Raw genomic sequence first — 14,493 nt, forward strand, 5'->3', positions numbered from 1 at the left:
TTCAGCAAGCTTATCATTCCTCTTCGCATTTTTCCATGACGAAATATTGGTGTTTTAGGCTTTTCACATATTGTACTAAAAAAGGCCTAACGGCGGAAGGAAAGAGAAAATAATAAAGCCCCTTTTCAAGGTTAGAGAATCTGGAATCCACCAAATAATTCGGACTTCAACTCCCATCATTCTCAGAGACACTATTAAGAGCAAGGGCTTGTGGGAGTTGTGGACCATACATAAGATACCTAAAAACCGGGAAATAAATGTTCCAAGAGAACTACATTTCCTAGAAGCCTTTGCTCCCTTTGAGCATGCGCTGTGTTATCTAAGAATCCTTTTCTGGACAGCGGCAAACCTTACAGAATCAATGTTATGCAGCTAGTGAAAGGAGTCATGGCCAGTGAGTAATTTTTCCTACAAGGATTGTGTGCTCAGGTAGTTTAGTTTCCGCTGAACGCTTAACAAGGGGGGGAGGGGTAAAAAAGAAGAGAAACTTTGTCTTTGGCCTTAGGCTTGCCTTTTGCAGAGGTACTGTGTTCCTTCGTGTCTAATTTTTAAACAAAGTTAATTAGAGACCTGTCAGTGCGATTTTATGTAGGTTGTAAGTAGGTTTTATGCATGTAGCTGTAATCGTGCAGTGGTCCTGCTTGTCCTGTCTTGGTTGCAAGTAAGGGGAGCAATTTAAAAAATTTTTTAAAATAGGTACTGTTTCTGTTTAGGAACATCTTTTCTATATTACCTTAAAGTACTCTATTTTGGGTTTTTTTGTGGTAATTTTGGATAACTTCAATGCATACTCATGTTAGTTTTTTGCATTTAATATAAAGGAAAAAACCCTTAGCAAATACAGAAATAAATTTATTATCATAATAACTTTCATGAATCAGTCTACACTTTAGATGCATGGAATAAAGTCCTTAAGGAAGTGTGCTCATGTGTATGGATGTGGTTTGTATTGTGTAATTCCCAGTTTTATAACTATGTTAGTAAAGTTTTTTTTTCTTCCATTCAATCAGATCTGATTCTTTGCAAGCGTTTTTTTTTTCCAGAAGTGGTTTGTCATTGCCTCATCTTAGGACTGAAAGACAGTGACTGGCCCAAGATCACTCAATTGGCTTCATAGCTAAGGTGGTCTCCTGGTGTCTGTCCTGATATCCTAACACTACAATAAACTGCCTCTCATTTACAGTAATATTTTAAATGAACTTATCTCTATTTAATATTAATATTTAATACTAAAAAATAACTTATCCTCTAACTGGAGCAATTTGAGATTTGGCATGTCTTACAGCTCTCAATTACAGTGCAATGAGTTATAATGTTAAATGTGTTACTCAGTTTGCTCATTTGGACTCCAGTTATGAAGTACTAAGAAGTACGTCTACACAACAGTATTTATACCATAGGGCTGAGGTGCAGAAAAACATTGGTGATAGGCAGTTCTGTTATTTTGCCAGTTTTGTAAATTATGGTTCAATAAGTTTATAAAGATGCTTTGGAACTTTTTTTAATATCTGAAATTTTAGAAAACCTTATAACTAAAATAATTTTATAGTACTGTGCTCTCAAGAAATAATACTTTATGATCATGGTCTCATGGAATGATACCAGGATGCTTCGTTCTTTTTGGTTACTTCTGCTCATGTGACCAGATAAGCTAAGGATGGAGAATCTTTTTGCAAGGATTGCTCAAAATTGATAGCACAGTTTCCTATAGTATAAGCCCTAAAAATGGTAATATTGTTATTTTTAAAGGGACAATTCACCAACAACTAATTTCACTAATATGTTTTTTAACAACTGCATCACAGATCTAGTTTGCTAATGTTCAACTTGTATTCAACTATAACGCAATTTATGTAAGGAAGTGAAAGCAAAGCTTTAGTTGTTGGGATTAGGTTGATGCAGAATTATTATTTTAATCAAGAGTGCTACTTAACCCTTCTTTTTTCTTTACATCAGTTTCTTCATCCTGGTGCTGTCTAGCTACATAGTTATATTGAGATTCCAATCCCTGTACAATGTGGTCTTTGGTTCCCCCAATTCTTTAAGGTTTTTAGTTGCTTGTGGTTGTGGGAGGCAGGTGTAGCTTTCTAATTAAAAAATGATGGTAGGATTTTTTAAAAAATGTTTTTCTTCATAGCTGAACCTTTACCTTTTTTTTTACCTTTAGATTTTCGTTTAGCACTCATCCAGCTCCATGTGTCTGCTGTCAAAACAGACAACTTGAACAGAGCCTGTAGACTTGTGAGACCTGCAGCAGGACAAGGAGCAAAAATTGTAATTCTGCCAGTGCGTATAACGTTTTTCAAAAATTACTCTCCAAATTCAGATTTTTCTTTTTATTGTTCTTGAGCCCTACATTTGGTGCTTACTTTTTCTCCCTGGCATAGTTAGGGATTTCTTTCAAAGATTAGAATGAATATTAAAATTGGCCTTTAGATAAACACTAAAACCTACAGCTACAGTACCTCTGCATCTATATACTACTAAAACTATCCTGTCTGTTGATTTATAACCTTCATAGCACAACAATTTTTGAATCAAGGTACCTTAAATCCACTAATTTAAAGACTGCATATCAAGTCCAGGACCCATTACTCTTGTATAATTGAAATTTCAATGTTTTTCATTCCAGTTGTATTTGCAAAATTGCAGCATTTTATGTTTTTAAAGCATTTTTTTCTTTCTTGTTTTATAATATTGTATTTTCACACATTTTTAAATTGATATTTTGTTGCTTTGCTGCAGAGCACTGGTCTCTTTCCAGATGTTTTGTTTAAATTCGGTGGTTGTGTGATATTTTTTTCAGCCATGTGACAAATATTTCGGGAATCTGGACAGTTTATTTTGATTTAAAAATGGGTTTCATTTTGGCTTCAAGTGAATATTACAACTTCATTTGCAGTGATAGTAAGCAAACTGGGTTATAATGTAGGGGGGAGGAAGGCAATTGAGTAATACCTGTGACCCAAATGAGTTTTCACATTTGTTGCAAATGCTTATCTCTGACTCTGCTGAGTGAAGTTGAAAGAACTTTTATCAGATGTAGACAAAATCCAAGGCCTTATATATTACTTGCCCAAAATAGCAAGTAATATATACTTGTTGACTGCACCACAAATGACACCACTGCTCTGTAAGCTGCATTGGTTACCAGTCTGCTTCTGGGTGCAATTCAAGGTATTGGTGATCACCTTTAAAGCCCTTCATGGTATGAGTCCAAGTTACCACTCATGCCGGCAGAGGAAGCATGTTGTGAGTTCTGTCAGCCCGAGTATTCCGGTTGGTGGAGTCCAGGAGGGGGCATTCTCTGCTGTTGCTCCTACCCTCTGGAACCCCCTGTCCCTCTGATGTGAGGTTGGCCTCAACCCTCCTATCTTTTTGTAAGGGTCTAAAGACATGGCTAGGACAGTTGGCTTGCGGCTCCAGTAGAGTACTGATTAATAACAGATTCCATCTCCCCACCCCCCTCCACCCCTGCCCTCCCCATGTGTCTGGTTGTAAGATTTGGTTTTAACTTTTTATGTTTTAATTAAGATGTAACTGTAAACCACCCAGAGTTACCCTATAGTAAGATGGGCAGTCAATAAATTTTATAAATAAATAAATACCTCTATGTCCATCCAACTAGAGATCTCAGCTGAGCAACAAGGTCTGCTTCTTGGAATAGCAAAAAGTGTATTTGCTCATAATATCTTGAAGCCTAAGTTTATAGATCAGGCTAAGCTATAATGTAGGTTTTGAGGGCCAGAGGTTAAGTGTTTTCTTAGCTATTAAGCCAAACACATCACATTATGGTTTACTGTGCTGTGTAAACCCCTAGAAGATTATTCATACAGTTAGTCCTTGACTTATGACTATAATAGAGCCTGCTGATCATAATTGTAAATTATGTCACCCATGTGAGTAACCTAATTTTACAATCTTTTTTGCAGCAGTCATTAAGCAAATATAGTAGTCATTAAGTGAACCCATTGTTTATTGTAGGGCAGTTTTTGCTGGAAACTAGAAGTAAATGTCGGTTTCTGGCAAAAACAAATCGTCACATGACTGCACGGTACTGTAAAAGTGGGTCATGTGACCAGGGAGCAAATGTTGCAACTTCAAAATTGGGTTGCTAGTCCGTTTTGGGGGGTCGATTGTAACATTCAACTATCATAGCAACCTGTCATAAATCAAGGACTACTTGTATTGTAGTGAAGTGCATTATATTTTTATTTTGCTTTGGTTTATACATACACACACAAGCACACACATAAACTCAGGCAGTAAATATACGTGATATTCCTACCTCCTATTTTCCTCACAATTACAAACTTCTGAGATGAATTGGGCTGATAAGAATTACTGGCTCTAAGTCACAGAATCAGCTTTTATGCCTAAGAGAGGTCAAGAATTCCCAGTCTCCTGGTTTCTAGGTAAGCAACTGAATTGCTACACCCTGGTGGCGTAGTGGTTAGAATGCAGTATTGCAGCTACTTTCGCTGACTGCTGGCTATCAGCAGTTTGGCAGTTTGAGTCTCACCAGCTCAAGGTTGACTCGGTCTTCCTTCCAAGGTCGGTAAAATGAGGACTCAGATTGTTGGGGGCAATGTGCTGACTCTGTAAACTGCTTAGAGAGGGCAGTAAAGCACTGTGAAGTGGTATATAACTCTAAGTGTTTTTGCTACACCAAACTGCTTGTCTCTCATTATTTATAATGTATTATGACTTTACATATTATGTAAACCAGGTTTGTATAATTCCAGTATCAGTTCAGTCATTTTTGCATTTTATATTTATATGTTAATTTTTAAAAAAGATATATTCCTTAAATATGCCTCATGGGTGTCTGATTTATTTTGGTTCTCATTCTAGGAATGCTTCAATTGTCCCTATGGCACAAAATATTTTCCAGAATATGCAGAGAAAATTCCTGGAGACTGCACACACAAGCTCTCAGAAATTGCAAAGGAATGTGGCATATATCTCATTGGAGGTAAATTGTTATTTTTAAAGTTTATTTTTGTATATAAATACAGCCTATTTATTTGACTAAATAATCATCTTTGCTTTAACAGGTTCTATTCCAGAAGAGGATGCAGGAAAATTGTATAATACATGTACAGCTTTTGGTCCTGATGGCACTATGTTAGCTAAATATAGAAAGGTAATTTTTTTTTTTGTTTGCCCTGTTTTCTGTCAGTTTGACAACATTGCAGGTAGTCGTCCTCGACTTACGACAACAATTGACCCCAAAATTTCTGTGGTTCAGTGAGATATCTATTAAGTGAATTTTGCCCCATTTTACAAACTTTCTTGCCACAATTGTTAAGTGAATCACTGCAGCTGATACGTTGGAAACATGATTCTTAAGTGAATCCGGCTTTCCCATTGATTTTACTTGTCAAAAGGTTGCAAAAGGTGATTACATGACCTTGGGGAAATAGTAATGGTCATAAGTACGAACCAACGTTTTAAAATACTGGAGTTTAGCTTGAGAATCTGCAACTTAGCAGAGGCTCTAAGTTTCACAGAAGAGCTCAAGGTCTCCCATGTCCATTTCCATATCTGGATTTAAATTGACTGCATCTGAGTCTAGGGGCATTTGTTCCTTTCCCTATGCTGGCAAATATCACATAGTTTTATTTCCTTTATGACTTGTATGACAGTGATAATAGTAGAGATTTAGGCTAAAGCTATAAACTGAAAATTTATCTTGTGGAAACATTTTTGTATTTACTGCTATAAATGGGAAATCTTAAACAAAACTAAGAAGTGATATTAATTCTCTCTGACTTCTCCCAACGTATAAGAGATTACTTCCAAGAGTAATAATTAACATAGATTACGTAACGGAGATTAGTGTGCATGTGTGTTAAAGAAGTAACACAGAAAAACAAGGACATTTCAATGTTCTGCTCTGTCCCAATCATCCACTCCTTGTTAACTATATTAACCAGTGAATTATTTACTGTTGCAATAATCCTGGCTTAATTATTTCTAGGAAGAGCTGGTGGAATGACATTGTAATTTAACCAGTAGTCATATCCATTAAACAAAACTTCTGTGGTGCTTTCTGAAAGTTAAACCTTTTCAAGGGATCTAAATGAAGTATGTGTTGTTTGTGTACACATTATTATTTGACACTCTATATTAGTTTGTACATATAGCTGCATTAAGACAAAGTGTACTTTAGTTGAGAAGTGCATGAATTTCTTGCACTTTCTGGCAACTAACTGCCTTGTTTCCCATAAATATCTGCCAAAAATCAACATCTTGCAGTTAAAAACCGTACCTTTTTTCCAGACCACTGGCTTCAAGTTTCTCTGAAACTATTATTTAGTACAGATTTAACAGAAACGTTTACTACTCACAAGAAGCGAGAACCAAAATGGTTGACTCTCAATGTATCAGTGTCATCTTTCAGCTTAGTGACTGATCGTTTATGCTCTGTGTTTAATTGTAAAGTTGATGGTAGTAATTGGAAGATATATATTCAATGTACCATTCTGTGATTTGTGCAGATAATATGCAATTAATGGATCTTTAAACAAGAATTGTCTTCAATTTTAAAACAGATTCATTTGTTTGACATTAATGTGCCTGGAAAAATCCAATTCCAGGAATCAGAAACTCTGAGTGCAGGTGACAGGTTTTCTGTATTGGATACATGTAAGTAAAGAAACTTTGGTTTTGGCAGTGAAAACTAATTCACTTTCAGATTTTTTTTAATATTTAATATTTTTAATATTTTTTTTCTAAAGCTAGGATATTATTCAGGTTTAACATTTATTTCTAATGTACATTCAGTTGTTCCTTCATATTTGATTATAAATTATGGTCAAATGTACCATTATAAATGTTTAATGTATCTCATGGTGTTGGAAAAGATACTCTGAATTTCTCTTTATATAACTACTCATTTGCAGATTTCCTAATCCTATTTTTAGTACAAAGATATGAATTGGTGAAAACTAATTCTTGATATGAAATTTGTGATTCAGAGCAAGCTTATTATATGGGCATTAAAAACCAGAATTCTCTTCCTCTGACATAATAAATACTTTATACATTTTGTTTTGCATTCCTAGAGACATCAGTGTTGATCTGTAGTAATAACAAATGTCTTGCATATCTTGTTTTGATGCAGCTTACTGTAAAATAGGAATTGGCATTTGTTATGACATCCGATTTCCTGAACTAGCTCAAATCTACACCCAGAAAGGTAAAGTTGAGAAAATCTCTTAATTTATTTATTAAATTAAATGTATATGGCTACTCATGTACTAGAGAAACACTGTGCAGCAAATAAGGATAAAAACACTACACAATTATCAAATCAAGTAAATTTAAAGGAGACAAAGTTGAGGATCCAGTAAAAATATCTTTTATTCATAAACAATATAACCATGTGAGAGCTTCATTAACAGCCTGGTCCCAGTGCTTGGAGAAAAGGCAGGTCTTCATCACTTTCCTGAAGGCCTATAGCAGTGATGGCGAACCTTTTAGAGACCGAGTGCCCAAACTGCAACCCAAAACCCACTTATGTATCGCTGGGTGCTGGGTGGGTATGGCCCACTAGGCGGGCACAGCTACAGTGGGTGTGGCAGACTGGGTGGGCATGGCCACTGGATGGATGTGGCTGCAGTTGTCATGGCAGACTGGGTGGGCATGGCCTGGGTAGGCGTGGCCACCTCAATGTTGCTTATGGGGAGGGACACCTGTGGGAGATGGGCAGGGTTGGGGGAGATCCAGGAGGTCTCTGGTGGGTGGGATGGTGGGCTCCCCAATGGCGGTTCCAGGCTGGCTGGTCTTAGGCCAGTGATGGCAAACTTTTAGAGACCACGTGTGCTGGGGCGATGGCGCGTGCCCACAGAGAGGGCTCCGCATGCCACCTCTGGCACGCGTAACATAAGGTTTGCCACCACTGGCCTATAGTGTTGAGACCATTCATATTTATGACTAATGGAGTGTTATTCCACAAGGCACGCGACATGATGAGGACAACAATTTTTTGTCAAAGTGTGAAATATTTTATCTTCCAGAATTAGAATATGCTTGTTTCTTGGGTGTTTGCTTTAGCATTATAGAGATTAATGGTGCCCGGTCCTTTTCTTTATATGGAGCACTACATTGTTGAACTTTTATAGACAATATTTACGATTGACAGTTCTGTGTGTGTATCATGGAACACATAACCACTTAAGCCCAAATAATATTTTAATAGATTAATAATAAAGAATTAAAATCAGCCAGGATTTGGTGCTCTTATCTGAGAAAGATTGAATGAGAACACCAATATCTTGAAAAAAATTAGCAAATGTGTGGATTATGGCTATTAAAATATGTATATTCAGTGTTGATATAATGTACCATTTGAAGGAGTGATGTCCATTCTTCTCAAATATCTGTGAAATACAAATCATTTAATTTACATAATTTGTTATTTTTCTCATTAAATGATATTGAAGCCTCTTTGTTTTGCCTTTTTTATATGCCTCAATTAGATTATTTTAGAATTTTTTCCCATTGCATCCAAATTGTCTAAATAAAGTTTAGATGAGCTTCCTGTTCTTCAATGTGTGGCATGAGTTATGACACTGGTTTCAGATAGGGAAAGGCTGATATTTTTCACCTCTAGCTGCACACATTACCAAGTATAAATTACCCTGATTTGTGCTGCAATTGAATAGAATTAGAACTAGTTCTAATAGATTTTCTGCTTCAAAATGGCAATCATCCCATTGCAAATCAAAGTGTAATCTCAAGGGGTCTTTTATAGAAGTCAGGTGGCATGTGGTTATTCCCATCAATTTAGAGATTTTTTTTTTTAAATGATAAAGAGTAGGTAGGCCAGGTTTCCTATTGTTTCATTCCTTAGGAATTAAAATAGTAAATGTATTTTTCTAAGCAACTAAATGTTTTCTATAGTTTCACCAATTTGGGCATTTTTAGTGAGGAGGAGGATTATTTAAATGTATTAGTTGCCCATCTCCAGTTGATACTGGGTAGTGTACAAAACTAGAAAAAAACAACTAAAAATAGAGGCTTTAAACAAATAAACATCAACCCTGGCTGGGGAGCAAGCCATTGTTTTCAATTATCAGTTTAGTTTCAATCATCAGTTTGGAATTCTAATCTGGCAGGTTTTGGTGCAAACTGACTTCTTAAAATTATATTTTCAAATATACTTTACAGACTAACCATTGAAAACAAATAGAAAGAAGGGTTGACTAAAGCGTATCAAATCAACAATACAATAACTCTTTACTACATATGTTTTATCTTTCTGATCATATTGTCATCCTATCTTCCTTTTGAACTAAGGTTGCAAACTCCTAGTATATCCAGGGGCTTTCAACTTGACAACTGGACCAGCCCACTGGGAGCTGCTGCAAAGAGGCCGGTGAGAATCCATTTATTTGCGCCTACACTCTTTCCGACATTTGTTACGTTGAAATGGCTCTCTCTGTTGTAACTCTTGGTTATTGCATTTAACCTTTTTAAAATTTAAACTCCAACTATGTTATCTCATTTGATGTTATTTTAGTCACTTGTGATCTAATATAGTGTTTGCTGATTAATTTTATTGAATTAAAAAACTCCAAGTGCCACATTTTTAACTCTGTCTGAAAGGGCTAGTAGGCTGATACTCTTTCTTTCCCTTTTTGGCAGAGCTGTGGATAATCAGATCTATGTAGCAACTGCATCTCCTGCTAGGGATGAGACAGGATCTTATGTGGCTTGGGGACATAGTACAGTAGTAAATCCATGGTAAGTAAGATAACAAATGTCTTCCACTAATATATTACAACCAACAAGACACAGTTAATTACCAAATTAAAATATACAGTAACGTCATTAAAAAAAACATTGGAAGCAAAAATTATCCTTTGACGAGGTTATCTGTGAATTCAAACAAAATGGAGGGAGAAAATCTTTAGTAACCAGGGCAAAGATACACATTTTTCTACTAAGGCACCATAGAGATAATGCTTGAACATTCTTTATGCCAGGTTTAGGTACATGTGAGGATAATTGCTACTTTTTAAAAATTATTCTGCATGTATTTTTAATGACATGACTGGCAACAAATTTAGGTATTCTATTCTCTTTTTAATCATTTGAAAAATCTCCATGCCTGATAACATGTTTCATATTATTTTTGACTAATTTTGTTTTGTAAAATGTAAAATGATTATTAAACCTTTGATGGAAGTATCAATTTTGTACCGTTATTTTTAGTAATATCTTCCAACAGTACAGGAAAGAAGGGAGATGTGTATGAGAAAGATATGGCAATGCATTTCAGTATCTAAGTCCAAGCCTACATTACTTCAGAACGTACTGCTTTACAATCTTGTGTTATCAGAAAATCAAAATACAGTTAATAAGTACAAGAAGTTTAAAATACTCAAACAGGTCAGATTTTACATAACATAAAAAGTTTTTATCTTGTCTAAGCTGAATTTTAGCACACTTGCCTGTCACCTTTTAAATGCGAACACTTGCTCTTTTTTTCATTAGCTGGAAAATGAAGATCAATGCTTTATAAGCCTTGAAATGATAGGTTCATTCCAGTTCCTTTCTGCTTTGAAATATCAGTGCAAAATAGACAGCTTTTAGATACCTCATAGAAAGCTTACAAGTCCACAGCTTGAAGTTGTGAAATTCAGTAAGATAATAACAAATGTGGAACATATTCACATATTCCTGATCTGTAATATTACTTTAGATCAATCTTCATGAACCATCAAGTATATTAGGACTACATTTGGAAGAACTTATTTCAGCACATCACGGTTATATCAGGATGGGAAAGATTGCCTTAAACCAGTGGTTCTCAACCTGTGGGTCGGGACCCCATTTGGGGTCAAACGACCATTTCATGGGGGTCGCCAAACCACGCCGTCCGCCATTTTTTTCCTTTTCCCTAGCTGTCCTACTCTCTTATTGGTGGCCACACCCACTTGGGGGTCACCACAACATGGGGAACTGTATTATGGGGTCACAGCATTAGAAAGGTTGAGAACCACTGCCTTAAACTGAAGTACATTGATCCTGTGGTTATCTTTACCTTTAACAAGAAAGGAGGAATTGTATAGGACTTGAAAGCACATTCTGTCTTTTCATCTTCCAGAATTCTGTTATCAACTTTGAACAAATGCAGTTAAATTCTGTTAACAAGAAGCAACTCTGAGGAAGTGATTTTTGCCAATTTCTGTTCCTTGAATAATGTGTCTTTCCTGTTTTTCAATCGCCATTCATGAGAACATAAAAGTGCCAAAGAAGTAAATTTCTAGAACAGTTCCAGGAAGTGACCCTGAAGACCAGCAGGGGATTAAGAAATCACTAAGGCCACACTCACTATGGCAATACACAATTTGTTAAACTTTTCCTTTTCCTTTTAGGGGTGAAGTTATAGCCAAAGCTGGCACTGAAGAAACAATTGTCTATGCAGAAATAGGTGAGTTGATAGGACTAATTTAAATCTTTACAGAGGCTCTTGTAAATTAGCTTAAGTTCTGTTTCAGTTTTCTGCCTGTTAGTTGTAATATTTATCATATTCAGGTTATGACAGTGAAGTCATTTAAGAACTTTTCAGCTGTAAGAGGTGCAGCAATTGTAATAGTTCAATCTGTTAAGATTTGCCTTATAAAGATGTAAATATACAGTATCAGATACCAAGTCATTGCATTGCTACATATTTGCTTCAGTATACATCAGAAGTAGCTGGAACACAAATGCAGCTCTTTTCTGTAATTCATTAAAGCATGCATCTTTTTCTACGATCATACGGCTCCTAGGGGATGGCTTTTATTTTGAACACACAAGACATGAAAAATACAGATGCTTTAATGAGTGGTTGGCAGGAATTGTGTTCAAGCTACTTGCTGCCTAATCATATTGATATGGGAAATAAACAGAATTGGGATTAATATGGCTTTATTTTTTTTTTATACAGACTTAAAGAAGGCTGAAGAAATCCGTGAACAAATCCCCATTCTTTCCCAGAAACGATCTGATCTTTACACTGTGGAAGCAAAAATTGTATGATTCTAATTTGGATTGACATTTTCTAATAGCTATTATTAGGTAATTCAGTGTAATTAACTAGTAAATCAAATTATAGATAATTAAAATGATCTCCATATAATGGTGAGAGTTTGAGCTTAAATTTTTCTTAGTCTGTGCAACTTTTGGACATTTTGTATTGCATTATAAACTTTTCTGACACATATAAAAATATTTCTATGAAAATGGAAAATAATCAGTCACATCAACAAATGCTCCACTTTGGAGAATATATTTTTTAACCAAAATAATACATTGGGTAAAAGCAGAAAGTTTCCTTTTTTGTTAGTTGACCTAAATTGGTTACTTCTGAAAATTATCAAATGCATGCTTCTTTTGAAGTATGGTATTTATTTGATTTTATGAAAAATAATCAGAGATTAAATTAGTTGAACTCCCCCAACAGTATTTTGAAGATACTTTTGAAGCATCATGCAAGTCTCAACAATGTTCATCCAGTTCTTACGTGGAGCTTTTGTGTACAAGAATCGGTTACATTCTCTGCATTAAGATTTAGTCAATTACTTGCAAACCAGATACATTTGGTCAATGTGTAAGCTCTGAACAGACTGTAAAGCACTTTAAATCCTTTAATTTTGCAGACACCTTACATGAATTAATAAATTAATGGCAAGTGTCATTTAGATCTCTGCTTCAGTAGTGATTATTGGACATGACTTTAAACGGGCTGTTTTTAATGAATGAATAAACACATTCTTCAAAAAGATTTGAGTTATTATCTAAAGAAGCAGTTTTGGCATGCTGTCTCTCAGAAGTCCCAAACATTAAAAGATTCAAATAGTGCCTCTGTTACCTTCTCGTTACTTCCACATTCCAAAATGTATATGAAGTATACACCCCAACTGACCCAGAAGAGCTTGTATTTTGAGCAGCTACAGCTATCCATAAATTCTCCCTGGTTCCTTTCCATCAGATTAAACCTCATACAGGAATAGTTTTATCTAAATCTGGGATGGTTCCACATCTGGAAGTTGATAGCCAAGGAATGAACTTAAGCTACAATTCAGTTTTCATCAATAATTCAGATAATTCTATCTAGAGAACCATTTAGAAATGTGGGCATTATAGTCCAGTTAATAAACCTACCATTCTGGTCATTCCAAAGATGTTCTGAACCTCTTCCTCCCCTTAAATTATACTCAAAACTGGGAATGGTTTATGGTTTGGAACATCATGAACTATTCCAGCTGCCTAGACTGCACATATTTAGTGCTTTAAATAAACTGTCTTGGTCACTCAATCACCCATTACAAGCCAGATAGTACAATTAACTTTTAAGTTTCCATAATAGCTGTCTTCAGGTTTTCTTACACTTTTTAAAAATATATCTTTGGCCTATGTACCGTAGGATCCTTTTTTAAACTTTTTTAGTTTTGCTTGTCTGCAAGCAACTGCTTTCCTACCTTGTGGAACATCTTCCTGCTGGAGATTTGACAGGTCTCCACCCTTCTAGCCTTTCAGAAGGCCATTAAAATTGGTTGGCTTTTTTTCTTTTTCTTTACTGAGGTGCTGGAATTGTATGGGTGGAAGCATGGAAAGAGAGATGAGCCTGCTATGGAGAATCTCCAGGGGACAATTGGGGTGCAGAGTTTTTATTTTTTAAATATTTATTGGTTTTATTATTGTTTTAAGTCACCCAGAGTTACTTAAGATTGGTGGCCATATAAATCTTTAAAATAAAATTTAAGCTTGTTTGTAAGAATGTCTTCTGGTCAAAAAATGGTGGCTTATGATGCTTCTTAATTGCATGAGTAATATTAATGTACAACAAATCAACCTTTATGTTGTAGAATAGTCTTTATATAACCTTCAGCAGCATTATCAATGTGATGTTTGTGTGTGTATACACAGCCTCTGCACTATTTGACAGCAAAATAAAACATTAATAGAATCCATTGATTTGTCCATTTGAAGTCTAGTTTATAACATTTTTTTTTAAAAAATAGCAACTTATCAAATAGATGAGAAGGTTGTATGACTATTAATATTCTTCTGTCCAGCATATACTTGTTTCTTTCCTTTACACACTTTATTCCCATATCCCCCTATATTCAGAGCTACAGCGACATAATTGGTCCTTGCTATTGCACATGCTGGGTTGTAAAAATTCTGAAAAATACAGCCCAATCAGAAGTCATAAAACAGCTTAGTGGCAATGTTAGAACAGCCAGAATACTGAGATATGTCTTTTGAAATATCCAATTTCACACTTTGAAGAAAATTATAATCTATACTCACAACTGGGGTATTTCAAGGCTAAAACTCACTCCTAATATAGAATAGATTTTCTCCCCAAATTTCAGCAAAGAAAATAAACAGAATTTTAGAAGTTTCATTAATTTCATTTCTGCAACAGCTTCTAGTACATTTTTTTTACCCAATAACGGTAACATTTCTTTAACCAATACCCTAGACCAC

The 14,493-nt window shown here is 35.3% G+C and overlaps 1 protein-coding gene across 1 annotated transcript; it reads left to right on the plus strand.

Moving 5' to 3' along the window:
- Positions 1-252: 252 nt before the first annotated feature.
- Positions 253-13,970, plus strand: NIT2 (nitrilase family member 2). Its single transcript, XM_039322494.1, has 10 exons — positions 253-394; positions 2,168-2,286; positions 4,855-4,975; positions 5,058-5,146; positions 6,558-6,651; positions 7,130-7,204; positions 9,307-9,385; positions 9,655-9,753; positions 11,391-11,446; positions 11,945-13,970. Exons 1-10 carry the CDS (start codon positions 367-369, stop codon positions 12,034-12,036), a joined length of 852 nt encoding a protein of 283 aa, XP_039178428.1. The 5' UTR covers positions 253-366; the 3' UTR covers positions 12,037-13,970.
- Positions 13,971-14,493: the final 523 nt, after the last annotated feature.

This window comes from Crotalus tigris, unplaced genomic scaffold (assembly GCF_016545835.1).
Source record: "Crotalus tigris isolate CLP2741 ecotype Arizona unplaced genomic scaffold, ASM1654583v1 scf7180000024115.3125172, whole genome shotgun sequence".
NCBI classification, from domain to species: domain Eukaryota; kingdom Metazoa; phylum Chordata; class Lepidosauria; order Squamata; family Viperidae; genus Crotalus; species Crotalus tigris.